The following is a 14,580-nucleotide window of genomic DNA, read 5'->3' on the forward strand; positions in this document are numbered from 1 at the left end:
CCGACAGAACGGTCTTTGGTGCTTGCTTATGATTTCTATCCGTGTGGATGAGGGGATCTCTGCTTCATGCTTGTACATTACTTCCTTTCGCCGTAGCTTTGGCTTGTTTCGGTTATAGACGAAGACAGTTTTACGCAGCCCGGTTTATTAGTCTAGGTATAAGTCTATCCAATTCCATTACAAGGGACCGACGTGCTTTCGTTGCTCATTTAGGTGTTTCGGTCCTCTACTGGACCGCAAGCTCATGGGATATAGAAGATAATAATACATTGACCGGTCTTTCATGAATCACCCCGTCTAAGAAATCTGGCTGGCAACCATCTTCAAGATCTCCTCCGTCGACTTATGCGCGTTGGCTGGGTCTTTGGCTACCGACTGCCAGACCTCGCCGTGTTTGGGCTCCGTGGCCACACACTTGGAGATCACGTCGGCTCGTTTCTCCTGTAGGAAAGACAAGTTAGCTCTATGCTTCTTTATGGCAGATAGATAATGGGGAAAGACGGACCTCTGTACCGTGCTGCAACAAGAACTTGTAATACCAAGCCCACCCATCACCAAGGTCACTGTCGGAGACGATGGCTTTCTCAAACCAGGTCATCGCCTTCTCTAGACGACGTTCACCCCAGAAGATGCGCGCCACCGTGATAAACAGGATCGGATCGTTGTCCACCTTCTTGATGGCCTCCAAGCTGCGGGCCTTCCGCTGTGCCCGCGGCTCAAGATGCCAGATGCTCTCACTCCACAGGAGGCCTGATGTAGGGACTTCCTGCAGCGCCTTCGCCATTAGGACCTTCGCCTGGCCGATGTTGTTCGCTCGTCGTTCAACGCGGACACTCTCTGTCCACAGCTCGGGGCTCTTAGGAACGGCAAGACGGGCCCGGTCGAGAACGGAGCGCGCCTTGACCACAGCGCCGGCCTTTTCTTCCAATCTAGAGGCCAGGAGCCACAGAGGTACGGATTTGGGACAGGCCCGTGTGCCGGTACCGTACGCCTCGCGAGCCTGTGGGTATTTGTTCTGGGCTTCGTAGATTTGGCCCTTCATCATCCAAAGTTTGTCAGCCTTGGGGAACTGCTGGAGACCTTGGTTGACGAGGTCGAGCGCTTCGTCGACATTGCCCAGCTGCCGTTCGAACGCAACACTCTTGATCCACACGCGGTCGGTTCCTGCTTCGCGACGGGCAGTAGCCAGAAGCTCCCTCGCCTGGTCGGTCTGCTGGGCATCGGCCTCGAGCTTGACAGCAGCCAGCCAGATATCTTCGTTGTTGGGATTCTGGTTGAAAGCGCGACCGAGAACACGCCGGGCCTCGTCGATCTCGCCTGTCTGCCACTTCTCCTTGGCGAGAAGTAGCCACAACTCTTCGCTCTGCGGGCAAGCCTCCACCGCTTTCTCCAGAACCTGCCACAGCGCTTCTTTGGTGCCGTGGTTGCGTTCCAGATCGGCAGCGGCCAGCCAGATCGACCGGCGGTTGACAAACACGCGCAATGCGTATGCGTAGATTGCTCTCGCCGTCTCATACTTGCCTCTGGCAATACTAGATTTGGCGTCCTCCATCCAAATGTCTTTCCGGTCGTCATCTTCGTCCAATCCCCAGCCTAATGTTTCGCGAATGATAGCGCCGCACGTCAAGATAGCCCCTTCATCTTCACACTTCTCAGCTTCCGCTATCCACTCCTCGCGCTTCAGCATGGCGTTTTCCCTAGCAAGGGACTGGACAGCTCTCTTCATAACGTTTACTTTCTCGAAAGTGCCCATCTGCTCCTGCAGTCGGGCAGCGGCAATCCAAACTTCATGACTAGTAGGAACAGCTCTGCGGGCCTTGTTCAAGACCGCCTGGGCCTTTTCAGGAGTTTCCAGACGAGCTAGAGCAAGCCACAACTCGACCGACAAGGGAATCATTTCCACGGCCTTGGCCAGAAGGAGGCGGGCATCGTTTGGGTCTTCTTCAAGGTTGACCGCTTCTTTCCAAATGGCAACAGACTGAGGGATGTGAAGAATAGCCTGCCGCAGAACATTCTTTTTGGCGCGAGGTTCGGTTTCCAGTTTCATCGCCTCGATCCACAGTCGCGTAGAGCGGTCATTGTTCTTAATGGCGTTGGCGGCAATGACCTTGGCGTTATGGCCCTCGTTAAGCCGGATATTTTCCAGCCATGCGTCTTCACTCTTCGGACACAACTCGCAGCCTTTAGCGATAATATTCCGCGCCGTCACGATCCGGCCTGCAAGTTCCTCCAGACGAGCGAGCGCAATCCATCCAGGAGCATGCTTCGGATTGGTCTTCGTCACCGACTCGAGCAACACACGGACTCGCTTGATGTCACCAATTTCGACTTCTCCGGCCTTCATCTCCGACTGCGTCAAACTCGTAAGATATCCCTTGGGGTCGATACTCGTCGCGCTGCCCGATGCTGCATCTGCCGAAGAACCCATAGCAGCCTGGTCCAGTCGGACCTGGAGAACCTTGTCACGCGCAGCGCTGATGTCCGCAAAGTTCGTTATCGTTCCGTCCGCGCCCTGGGCATCGCCACCGGCACCATCGTCTGCGACGGTCGTTTCGTACTGGGCCGAGTCTCGGGCGCCAGCGATGACGCTATCGGGAACGGCATAGAATCGTTGCCGCAAGTTCTGTTTCGCTCGTCGGTTTTTACCCGTTAGATCTCCGACTTCCGGGAGGTTGGCCCAGTCGTCCTCCGACACAGAGGCTAGGGAGCGTTTCAGATCGGCAAACTGCTGCTGGATCTTCGGGTTCTTTCGTTCGTAGTCTTCTCGTTCTTGAAGTTCACGGGCTTCCCTATACGTGGCGAAGGAATCAAGTCGGCACTCTGTCCAATGTCCGGGGTGAACCCGATGCACAAAGCCAAGATACGCAAAGGAGAAAAGGTGGATGCACTAACCTTCTTGCTTTCCGCCGTCTGTCCATCTTCTCATCTACTTCCCGGTAGATGCGATCGGCCTCGTCATCCTCCTGGTCAAACTGTCCGTATGCGAACAACCCAACTTCATTGTCAGGATCCTGGAACCGCTCGTCCTCCTCTTCTTCCTCTGGTTTCTCGTCTTTTCCGCCCTTCTCACGGCCTGCGCCGTACGCCGTTGGCGGTGCAGCACCCAGGAGCTGGGCTCTTTTCGCGAGAGCAGCCTGGATCTGCTCCGGTGTAGGGCCTTCGCGCGCGGGGCCCAGATCCGAACGAGTCGTAAAACCCGTCGCACCTCGACCCAGACCCGCGACGTAATTTTCGGGAGCGGGCTGGCTCAGGAAGTCCTTGCGTCCAGACGCCATCGTGGGCGATGCGCTTGGAGTGGCGAGAGTGGGAGGGTGAAGATGGAAGGTTGGGATAATGCTGGAGTAAATTATTGGGAGCTTTACGCTGCGGCAAGACAGCCCCGCAACAACCTTCTTCCGGTCCCCGCTAATCTTATCAAAAACTCTCCGCAATCTGGATATTTTTTTTTCTCGCTCTCGGTATACCCCTCGTTCTATTTCCCTCCCTCTCTCTTACTCTGCGGTGGTTTTGATACGTAACGGCTTCAATCGCTGTTCCATCGTCTTCCTATCCACAATGCCTAAAGTCAACCGGAAGAAGCGCAACAGCGCTCCGCAGTCGAGTCCCTACGCGGAGGCTGCGGCGAAGACCAAGGCCGCTAGCAATATCTTCAAGATGAACAAGGATATTGGTCAGCACGTTTTGCGTAATCCTGGTGTATCGGATGTATGTTTTGATTTGTTTCGAAAATCAGGAGAGCTAGAGGCGCTAATTCTTAATGTCTAGGCTATCGTTGACAAGGCGGATCTGAAGCAAAGTGACGTGAGTGGCATTCCATATCTCAACAGGTCCATGATATCGTAGCGTGCTGATCGGTGTTGTCGGGTATACAGGTCGTTCTAGAAATTGGTCCTGGTACTGGTAACCTTACGGTCCGAATCCTCGAAAAGGCAAAGAAGGTTATCGCGGTCGAGCTGGATCCTCGAATGGCTGCAGAAGTCACAAAGCGTGTACAAGGAACGCCAGCGCAGAAGCGACTTGATGTTATTCTGGGAGATTTCATGAAGACGGAACTCCCGTATTTCGATGTCTGCATTAGCAATACTCCGTATCAGGTATGGTCTATGCCTAAGATGCTCCTCCATGTCCAACTGCCTAACATTTCAACCCAGATCTCGTCCCCTCTCACATTCAAGCTCCTCGCCACCACACCCGCCCCCAGAGTCTGCATTCTCATGTTCCAGCGCGAGTTTGCTCTGCGATTGTTTGCCAAACCCGGTGATAAACTCTACAGTCGACTCTCCGTGAATGCCCAGATGTGGGCTAAAATCGACCACATCATGAAGGTCGGCAAGAACAACTTCAAGCCTCCGCCGCTTGTCGACTCCAGTGTTGTCCGCCTCGTCCCCAAGAACCCACGACCGCAAATCAATTACGAAGAGTGGGACGGTCTGCTGAGAATCTGCTTCGTGCGAAAGAACAAGACGATTCGTTCCAGCTTTCTCGGAAAGCACACCGTGATGGACCTGCTCGAAGCCAACTATCGCACGTGGTGTGCGCAAAACGACATTCCGGTGGAGGATGGACCGGCCGATGACGACACGGAGATGGATACTGGCAATGCCCAGGACGACGAAGATATGGAGCCTGAGGATGATATGGACATGGACGAAGACGATGTGCCAGATTTCTTCAAGGAGCAGGCCAATGCACGGGTGCAAGAGGCCCTCAAAAACCGACCGGCCCGGAAGAAGAAGGGAAAGGTGGCCGAGTTGGTACGGGAGAAGGTACGGCAAGTCTTGGAGGACGATACAGGACTTGCGGATAAGCGTGCACGGATGTGCGATGAGAACGACTTCCTCAAACTGCTATGGGCGTTCAACCAAAAGGGCTTCCATTTCAATTAAGATCAACCCGCGGAAGATGATACCACCTTGTTCATTTCAATGCCAAAATTAGAAGCCACAAGTTATTAATGAATAATGATTATCTTCATTGGAAGCCGTTTTCTGGAGACCGGTCGCCGGCTGGGCGGAGGTGTGCTCTCGAGCCTTGGAATAGACTCTGCCAGATGAATGCCTCGCTTAGCAAGAGTTCGATGTCTTTCTCAGTCCAGTCTCTTGTTGGGAGCGCTTGCAAGAACATCATGATTTCCTGTGGTAGCCGCACTTAGTATCGCAATCTAATGGAGGTATTCATATGTTGGAACTTACCTGAAAGTCCATCTTCACCAACTGGTCCGACCATTTGACCAGAAATGCTGCACATACATACAGATGGAATCGGGAGAAGCCCTGCTCCTCAGCCTTGAGTCGAGATCAGCATACGTGCTTCCGTCATGGGAAAATCCAACATACCATATATGTGTCCCACATCCGTATGGTGTTCCGGACGCTCATTTCCCGCATGAGCAAGCAGTTCATCCATCGGAAGCTAAATTGCATGAACTCGACCCCTTCGCTTTCCAAATGTTTCGCAAGATTTGCGTCAATTCGTGCGGTTAGGTCGCGAAGGGCCCTAACCTGTCGATGAATGCCTGGTTGGGCATATATATAGTTGTCTTGAATGCCATCAAGAAGCTTCGTGAGGCACCAAAACGAGTCCGCTTCGACGGCGTCCAGCACGCTTCTTGGCAGCTGACCAGGATCCATGCCCTCTTCGACATTAAGGTCTGTCACATATACCCCCAGAAACACTTGCCAGAAAGGAGTGACGAGATCATTGATGCCTTGAACATATCCGCTGGCTGGATGGCGGATAGCCCACACATAAAGGATCCTTTCCAAGGAACGCTGGGTGGCTTCATAGCTATAAAGCTGAATATGAGGACTCGTACGAGGCACGTCTATGCTGATCTGATGCCATATTGCCTCATCGAGACCCCGGCCGCGTCCTGTGACGGACGATGGAGGGTTTGCAGAGGTTGAACTGCGTTCAAAGGCTTGTCGGACCCCATCGAGATACTCCTTGCGCTTTCTCTCCAAGGTCGAAATCCGTCGTTCACTGTTTGTGGGAAGATATCCCAACAGAAGCTGCCATGTCATCGCACGTACTTCGTCAGGCACACCTTGCCACGCTAAGTTTCTTAGCTCCGTTAGAGGGACCGTGCTGGTCTGCAACAGACGCTTGAATTTGTTGATCTTCGAGATCCGGCTGGAATACATATCCATTTCTTTCGGTGTTGCATCCTTAGGGGGCGGCGCATGGTTGATTAGGTTTAGGGCATTTGCAGGATCTGGGGGTGTTAGCTATGTCCCAGTTTACTTATTCCCGGTGATTTTACCTCTCAGGATTTCCTTGTATTGTGGTCGTAGAATTTTGCCTTCTCCCTTTCGTGCTGTCGGATACATGGAGGGGCCCCGTTCCTCAGCAATATCGGAGCTGTTGGCGCGCTGACGGTTGGGTGCAGCTACTCCCAGCATTGAAGGATTGTTTCCAAATCCCCCGCCATGATTGATAGGCTTCGGCGGAGCTGTGTCGGCTTTTTTGGCCTGCTTCTTACGCATGCTGCTAAGACTTGGTAGACCAAACTCATCCTCATCATCGTCATAGACAATATCCGCTTCCTCTTCATCATCGTCGTCGTCGTCGTCGTCTCCTAAAGAGCTTCGACTCCACGATTCGATTTCTTGGTTCATGATGCCCGAATACGACGCACGAGGCGAGGCGACCCATGGGCTAGAGCGATGAGCTGATGGCGAGATATTGTGTGAATTGGTGGACGAGGGTCGCGGGGGTGTTCGTGGGCGTGGATACTGTTGGGACATGCCTCTGTTGGGAACCACACGTGTTAGCTGATCCAGCCCCCGCCACCGCATGATGGTCCAGATATTTGCGAACGTACTTTAGGATATCCGCATGAGAGTAGGAGGCGCCGACAATTGTGGCCTGGTCGTGGGCTTTTGAGGATCCTTGGGTATGCGGAACAGATGTAGTCTTCCAGAGAGGTGAACCTGCCCGTCTTCACGAGAGTTAGGGACCGAACAACACGCCGGAGAATTGTAGCAATCCGACAATTCAAAATATAGCAAACAGCAAGGGCTCTCACATACTCCGAAGCGTCTATCAATTGCGTGGAATCGACTGGGTCAGCGACTGAATTTGCATGGACTCCAATAAACATGGGGTAAAGAAGTACGAACCAACCTGGACCATCTCCTGGAGGAATTCCGAGTTCGGGTCAGTGATTTCACTCGAATGAGCGCGAAGGGTAGTTTCATAAAATACATACCTGTTGCTGAGACTTCTTTGCCGCCATTGTGGAGGGGAGTAGATGGAGACGGGGACGAGAGAGGGAGAATACGTCGACTTCACCACAGAGTGCGGGGGACGCTGCGGCACTTGGGCGCGGTTTTGTTCTTCAAAGCTCAGAGACAGGGTGACGATGGCTGTCCCATAGTGCGCTAGACAGTAGGAGTCTTCACAGTCATGTCCAACATAGGAGAACAATATTAATTCACGAAGATTGCAGATTGCGCCGCAGAGAAGCGATAGTGTTGAATGCTTCGGCACCGAGAAGACAGTTTGCGGTCGGCCGGCGGAAGGAGGAACTAAACGGGAAGGAAGGGAACCTCCTCCACCTCGCCGCCTCCTCTTCTTTCTCTCCTCCTTTCCTCTCTCTTTCTCTCTCTCTATTCATCAACTCCCATCTCTCCCACCCTTTACACCCTCTTCCCCCTTCTCTTCCTCCTTCAAAGCCCATCTGGGAGTTCTTCTCGCGACCGCCGCCACCCGCGTCACATTTTACCCTCCCCCTCTTACTCACCATGGCCGAACCCGAGGATGTCGAAGAAGATCTCTTCGCTGATCTGTAAGACGCCCAAAAAACCCCTCCAATGTCGCTCCCTTCATCTAACATCATCGGTCTCTTAGTTACGATGCTGATGAGTCCTCAAACCAACCCACGTCGGCGTCGCAGCCTCCAAAGCCCTCCGACTCCGCACCCACAGCTGTCCCGGCCCAGCCCACAGCACAGACTCACATCCCTCAGTCGACATACGATCATACGCAAAGCATGAACCAACACGATGGCGGTTATCAAAACGGTGGAAGTGCTCAGTCGGGTTCCGGTTTCGCCCATGCTGCAGCTGGTCCTCCCTCGGGGGAGCCCGAACCCCAAGGCACCGGCATTAAAGAAGACGGGTAAGTCTTGACCAACTACAACCGCAGAGTCTTTGTTGTTTTCTTCTGTTTTCGTACTTGTGCATTTGCAATGGAGAATTTTTTTTTCCCCTCGAAATTGAGCCACATATTGTGTGGTGACGATGCATGACATGCGTGAGTCGATACTGGGCCATGCCTCCATTCAACACCGCCCATTTCCTATGTGCCACTCCTACATCATCTCCAATTTCTGATGGGCAACAATATCCGGTGATGGTGGTTGCGCAACGTTGGTCCCGTGGCTCAATGAGTTGATTCCCCGGGTTCTTGGAGGGAATCAATTGAATCATGATAGCATGGCGCGATGGAGAGCAACATGGGGTGCTTTGGTCCCAGTCGAGGTCTTCTCCGATAGAGGAGACGAAATCGCAGTCAGCCTTTGATAGAGATATTCTAGTCTCTCATTACTCAGCTATAAAGGGGCCAGACTTTGATGGTGGCCCAAACCATTTCCGTCGTCCAAGCCCAATGGCGTACAGATGAACGAGCCACATCGATGTGACAGTCAACAAAGAGACGATACTCGGTTTCCTGACTCCACGAACCTTTGTCACGAGCGATTATAGTACGGCCGATACTATATAGCTTCTTGTCGATATTCTTCATAGAGCAGAGCAGAGCAAGGAGTAGGAGCCTTGGCTGTGTGGTTGCACGTTGTCGAACAGAATACCTTCCTAGCTTCGGACTCATTAGACAGGCAAAGGTTCTTTGGTCAGAAAGAGAGAGACAGAAACAATTCACTTATTCCGCCTGACATGCTACTCCAACTTCGTGGTCTTTATGATCACCACCACATGCCTTTCGGTCCTGGACAACCATTCCTTGATGTCCAGCGTGTCCACTGGGTTGCCTTGTAAACCAGTGGATAGTTGACTAGAAAAGAGGACGAGGAAGACCGCCGATCACAACAACCGCCGTCAGTTCGTCGACGTATACGCATGATACGAGCGTGATTTGAGCTGCTCAGCCTGGGAACCACAAGCAACCATACGACCTCAAACCACCCGGAGTCCATCATAATGCCTCGGCTGCTTCATGGCAGACATAAACGTACAAGCCTGCGTCATTGCTTGAGCATACATTCGACTTGAGATCTGGACCAGCTCAGCAAGATTGTTCCCAATCACCATGAGCCACCACTCTCGCGCACCACCACCACTTCGATTCTTCTCCATTAAGCCTTTTTTTCTGTTTTGCATAGCCTGTCACCTTGCGTTTACTGTTTAGCCTTTTATATTGCTCGTCCCGTGTGCAAGTTCATGTTATACTGATAGAAAGTTTCATAGGAAAATGTTCATCGGTGGTCTGAACTGGGAAACAACGGATCGTATGTACCCTCCCCCAAAGTCCCTATAGTGAGGTGGATCTGACCTGTGTGATAGAATCGCTGAAGGACTACTTCTCTCAGTTTGGAGAGGTACAAGAGTGCACGGTCATGCGCGACAGCGCCACTGGGCGCTCCCGAGGTTTCGGGTTCCTGACCTTCAGAGACCCGAAGACAGTGAATACAGTCATGGTCAAGGAACACTACCTTGATGGAAAGATTGTAAGCATCATTCTAAAATTTAGTTCATCAAAAGTGTACACAGACTAATGTTATGTCAAGATCGATCCCAAGCGCGCAATCCCCCGTGATGAGCAAGAAAAGACGAGCAAGATCTTCGTTGGTGGTGTCAGCCAGGAGGCCAACGAGCAGGATTTCAAGAGCTTCTTCATGCAATTCGGCCGCGTTGTTGATGCCACGCTGATGATCGACAAGGACACTGGTCGTCCTCGTGGGTTTGGATTCGTCACGTTCGACAGTGAAGCCGCCGTCGAAGCGGCCCTTTCCCGTCCACTCGAGATCCTGGGTAAGCCCATTGAGGTTAAGAAGGCCCAGCCCCGTGGCAACCTCCGTGATGAAGAAGATCGTCGTCGCCGGAGAGACGGATTTCGCGAAAGCAGCCAGGGCGGTGATGGATCGTCTCAGCAGCAGGGTGGCCAAGGACCGGGCGGCATGGCGGGCGGTATGACGCCCCAGATGATGGCGCAGTACTGGCAACGGATGCAGCAGTATTTCGCCCTGATGCAGCAGCAGATGGCCGTCGCCGCGGCGCAGGGTCAGGGGATGGGCGGCATGGGCATGGGCGCAATGAATCCGGCCATGATGCAGCAAATGCAGATGAAACAGATGCAGCAGATGCAGATGGGCAGCAATCAGCAGCAAGGCAGCATGAGCCCGCCGTCACAGAGCTCGACCCCGCAGATGCAGAACATGATGAACCCAGCCATGATGCAGCAGATGCAACAGATGCAGCAAATGCAGAACCAAGGTCAGGGCGGTGGCAGTGCTGGCGGTATGGGCGGCCAGATGGGTGCCATGCCCACCGGGGGTAACAGCCCTCCTGGAAACATGAACATGGGCGGGAACTACTCTGGGCCGCGCGGAGGACCCGGCTACAATGCCCACGAGCAGATTGCCTTCGAGCAACAGAAGTACGAGCAACAACAGGCCCGACGCGCCATGGAGAACCGTGCTTTCTCGCCATACCAGCAGGGAGGTCCGACCTCGTGGGAAGGCATGTACGATGAAGTGCCTCAGCCCAACATTCCCACCGGTCCTCAGGCCATGACGCGTGCCGGTAGCATGGGACGTGGTATGTATCATATGCCTCTTGACCTGTTCATGATCCTCTGGAATTGTAGCTGACCAGCTTATAGGAACGACACCTCAGCCCCAGAGCGCAGCACCCGCAAACGCGCCGACTGGACCCAAGAACGCCGGAAAGCCCGGAGCCAACTACCGCGGCGGTGGACGTGGCGGCCATCGGGGTTTCCACCCGTATGCTCGCTGATGAGGATGAAGTTGTGGCGGATGCAGTGATCTGATCTGTTTCTTGGTTTCTTCTTTGCTTCTTCCTTTAGTTCTTGTCTTCTCTATCTTAATTATCTGGGACGTCTTGTCGATACGGTTATCAATTGTTTGCACTCTTTCCCAAAACGTGTTTGTGGCCCTGTCTTTCTCGAGGGCTAGATGGTTGTCCAGAGCGACAAAACGACGATGTGTCTGATGTATTCTCAAATGGTGTTACAATGCAATCCACGTCTGCTTGATGGCTTAGCTTGAGGATAGCTGCGAATAGTCCAGGAAAACAAGACAAAGCCTCATGACTCAAGTAATTGGTTGATGCCTTCGATATTCTGAATCTACATATTAGGCAAGGCGAATCATGCTCCTCTTTTACTGCACGGCAAAGTTTGAAGTATGGGTATATTCTTGGAGATCACCTGCTAGATACACTATTTTTATCCAAGCTTATATATATGACAAGAGAAAAGGATATCAAGGCAATGTGTAAAACGAACTGGCCGCTTAAAACAGTAGCAAATGAGGCTTTCGCGCAGGTAATGTGAGCAGGGAAAGACTATGAATAAAGTACAACGAAGGGCAGAGAAACAAGATCAAATCCGCTAAATTCGTCAGAAATGCTTCCCAGAATGGAATGTGTCTATGCTTGAAACGAATTCGACAAAAACTATATATAAAGAGCGAGTGGCACATCGTAATGCAATGTCCTAATATGCGAACCCGTAGCCCGGGGCCGTGGGATGGCGACCATCGGGCGAGCCCCGACTGTCGCGGCTTTGTCGACTTTCCCGGCTGACGCTGCGTCCATGGTGGTCGTTGAAGCCGTAGCCGGGCTCGACGAGACGGTCGGTGCTGCCGGTCGGACTCTGGCGAGACCTGGGGTCGTACGGGGGCTGGTCGTGGTAGGGGGCGTAGGGGCCGGTGAAGTTGAACTTGCTCATTTCGGAGTTGTCCTTGCGAGGGTTGTGGTCCATGAGCAGCGATTCGCGGGCATCCAGGGGAGTGAGGTCATCGATATCACGGCCCATTTTTTCTGAGGGGGGTGGTTAGTTTGGTTTAAGACTTGCTGCATGTGGTGGTACTTACTGGCTTCTCTTCTGCGACGGGCGTGAGGGTTCTCGCGGACACACAGGATGATGGCGTTGGTGGCGATGAGGATGGCCAAGATACCGGTCAAGGCGGATTGCACTGCGATCAGGACGATGCCAGTGACGGTTTTGGTCGTCTGCGACAGGCCCAGTTCCTCGACAAAGACCAGCACACAGGCGACGGACAAGACGCGGACGACTTGGATGCTGATGTTGATCCACTGGGTGGATTTGGCGACGTACGGGCGGTGCCACAGCAGCAGAATCAGCATCAGGGCCTCGACGACGAGCTGGCCAACGGACTGGAACAGGCCGTGACCGTTGCCTGCGGCGAGAATGCAGCCCTTGGCGAACATGTACACGATGACGGGGACGAAGAGCCACCAGTAGTCTTTCTTGTAGTTGTCGTAGAAGAGACTGTACTTGCGCCATGTTTCTTTGTTCTCGAACAGACCCGACGCGTCGCCCTCGGCTTTCTTGTACTTCTGGGCCATGCGGAAGATTCGCCAGCCGAAGAAGGCCAGGACGGCGGTAAAAAGGACGAGGGTCACGCCAGCGAGGACTTTGGCGGCCCACGAGTCACCACTGGTTAACTGGTACACGCAGTACAAGACCCAGATACTGTAGAGGATCATGATCAAGTTGGTGATCGTCCGAGCCATGTAACCCCAGTAGTCCTTACGGAACGTCTTCAGCTTCTCGGGGAATGTGCCGTAGAGAGCCCACAGCTCCAGAATGACCTTGAAGAGCAAGATTCCGACAACGATGGCGGCAACAACGATGGCGAAGAAGAGTAGAACGGTCATGAAGGTGTTTGCTGCGGGCACTTTGTACTGCGCAGCCCACGCCTCGAGACCGGAGAGCTTTTCCTTTAGGGTGTCATCATCATCACTGCTGTCAGTAGAGTTCGAGTCCTGACTGAAGGAAGTCGAGAGTTCTCGTGCGACCAAGTCCGCGGTGGTCACGACCATGTTGAATGCGCGCTTAGTGTTGGACGAATTCGAGGATGATACATCGTTGAAGGTAATGGTCGCGTTTTGGAGAAATTGGTAACTGTTCTGGGTGATGTTACCGCCGGTAGATGCTCTGAAGTTGTCGATGGTTTCTTGCATCTGGCCCCACGGGATCATTCCGGTGCTGAAACCGAAGTTTCTGGTGAAACTGCGATAGACGGTGGGGTAGCTGACGCTCAGCATACCGTTAGTGGCCATGGTATGGAACCAACCCATGACATCGCCAAATCCAGGACTTGCGGACGGCGCCCCGGCATGTCCAGCAGTACCGAGGGCGGACAATCCGCTAAGGGCCAAAGCTCCTGCTGCGACACCCGCAGCGGCATAGGTGACACTGTGCATCTCCATGGATTTGCCGTTGGTCAATTCGGACGTGATGCAGGCGACCTCATTACTGTCGTCTTTGGATTTCAACTCGAGCTTTGCCTGTCCATCGAGATCGGGAATGGCAAAGGCGATTGAGGGGATCTGGCTAGCGAACGATTCGGGAATTTCCTGGGATCCTGTCGCTGCGAAGTGGCCGGAAGGAACTGTAGGGGGTGACTGGTATTAGGAGGGCTGCTCCGATAGATAAGGGACTGAAGATACATACCGGGACACAGCTGTTCGATGTAGTTATCACTGCTGCATGGGTCAAAATCCTTGTTATAGATCTCGTTTCCGTATGCTGTCACGGTTAGGGAGGCCGTGACATTCTGTTCCTTTTCGTTGGTTCCAGCAACGTCAAAGACAAGTTGCCGTGTCGAACGTGTGTAGGTGATGTTCAACTTTTGAACCTCAATGTCGGAACCATCTAGACAGGTTGACACTCCGTCGGTGCTGAGGGTGTCGGCTGCAAGAGTTCGAGCTGGCATCAAGCCCAGGGCGAGCAATGCCCACGGCGCAAGCGACGGGGGGTACATCTTGGCGGGTATCTTTAATCAGACGCGGTTGGATGACCGGAACGACGACATCAACGACCGATTGGATTAGAAAGAGGTAGATGTATAAACCGAATATCGAAGTAGCGACTAGGCTTGTCGATAGGGGCGGTCTAGCAGGGTCAACCCGCTTTGAAAGGAAGGAAGATCGATGTATATGGAGTAGGGAGGAGGATGAGCGAGCGAAGAGCGAGCGAAGAAGTGATCTGTATAGGGACTGGTCTCTCCTGGTCCTGTCTCTAGACAGAGAGAAGGTGGAGAACCAAGGAGAAGCTGGTCCGAAGTGAATAGACAGACAAACGACCGTATCACACAGCACACACAGGACAAACAGGACGAAACGAATGAGGCAAAAAGCCAGTGAGCGAGGAGAAGAAAAAGATGCAAAACGACTGTGGAGGGAGAAACCGACGGAACGGTTGAAACTGGCAGAAGGATTGTAAGACCACCACCCACCTGAGGAGACGAAGAGTGGAGGAGGATCAGAGGTGGGAGAACGAGAGGAAGATTTCGGTGGCCATCGCGTGCCTGAGCTGGCCAGTTGTAGGGCCGAATCGGTGGTATCCGTA

General features: G+C 53.2%; 6 protein-coding genes across 6 annotated transcripts; 3 read left to right on the forward strand and 3 right to left on the reverse strand.

Annotated features, from left to right (window-relative positions):
• Window positions 1-297: 297 nt before the first annotated feature.
• Window positions 298-3,275, reverse strand: ATEG_06801 (U4/U6-U5 snRNP complex subunit PRP6; the record flags this gene model as incomplete). The annotated part of the gene is made up of 3 exons (XM_001215979.1): window positions 298-441; window positions 506-2,789; window positions 2,893-3,275. The coding sequence occupies 3 exons, from the start codon at window positions 3,273-3,275 to the stop codon at window positions 298-300; spliced, it is 2,811 nt and encodes a 936-aa protein (XP_001215979.1).
• A 690-nt stretch (window positions 3,276-3,965) lies between these two features.
• Window positions 3,966-4,886, forward strand: ATEG_06802 (dimethyladenosine transferase; the record flags this gene model as incomplete). Its single annotated transcript, XM_001215980.1, has 2 exons — window positions 3,966-4,094; window positions 4,152-4,886. 2 exons carry the CDS (start codon window positions 3,966-3,968, stop codon window positions 4,884-4,886), a joined length of 864 nt encoding a protein of 287 aa, XP_001215980.1.
• A 200-nt stretch (window positions 4,887-5,086) lies between these two features.
• ATEG_06803 (GTPase-activating protein GYP1) lies at window positions 5,087-7,237 on the reverse strand (the record flags this gene model as incomplete). The annotated part of the gene is made up of 7 exons (XM_001215981.1): window positions 5,087-5,161; window positions 5,193-5,285; window positions 5,337-6,214; window positions 6,263-6,750; window positions 6,824-6,932; window positions 7,032-7,041; window positions 7,211-7,237. The coding sequence occupies 7 exons, from the start codon at window positions 7,235-7,237 to the stop codon at window positions 5,087-5,089; spliced, it is 1,680 nt and encodes a 559-aa protein (XP_001215981.1).
• Window positions 7,238-7,745: 508 nt separating this feature from the next.
• ATEG_06804 (uncharacterized protein) lies at window positions 7,746-8,125 on the forward strand (the record flags this gene model as incomplete). The annotated part of the gene is made up of 2 exons (XM_001215982.1): window positions 7,746-7,789; window positions 7,852-8,125. The coding sequence occupies 2 exons, from the start codon at window positions 7,746-7,748 to the stop codon at window positions 8,123-8,125; spliced, it is 318 nt and encodes a 105-aa protein (XP_001215982.1).
• A 1,307-nt stretch (window positions 8,126-9,432) lies between these two features.
• On the forward strand, window positions 9,433-10,976 carry ATEG_06805 (RNA-binding protein; the record flags this gene model as incomplete). Its single annotated transcript, XM_001215983.1, has 4 exons — window positions 9,433-9,469; window positions 9,525-9,688; window positions 9,749-10,778; window positions 10,843-10,976. The coding sequence occupies 4 exons, from the start codon at window positions 9,433-9,435 to the stop codon at window positions 10,974-10,976; spliced, it is 1,365 nt and encodes a 454-aa protein (XP_001215983.1).
• Window positions 10,977-11,697: 721 nt separating this feature from the next.
• ATEG_06806 (transient receptor potential ion channel family protein) lies at window positions 11,698-13,993 on the reverse strand (the record flags this gene model as incomplete). Its single annotated transcript, XM_001215984.1, has 3 exons — window positions 11,698-12,023; window positions 12,077-13,621; window positions 13,684-13,993. 3 exons carry the CDS (start codon window positions 13,991-13,993, stop codon window positions 11,698-11,700), a joined length of 2,181 nt encoding a protein of 726 aa, XP_001215984.1.
• Between the last annotated feature and the right edge of the window lie 587 nt (window positions 13,994-14,580).

The sequence above is a fragment of the Aspergillus terreus genome, genomic scaffold (genome assembly GCF_000149615.1).
Source record: "Aspergillus terreus NIH2624 scaffold_9 genomic scaffold, whole genome shotgun sequence".
Lineage (NCBI taxonomy): Eukaryota > Fungi > Ascomycota > Eurotiomycetes > Eurotiales > Aspergillaceae > Aspergillus > Aspergillus terreus.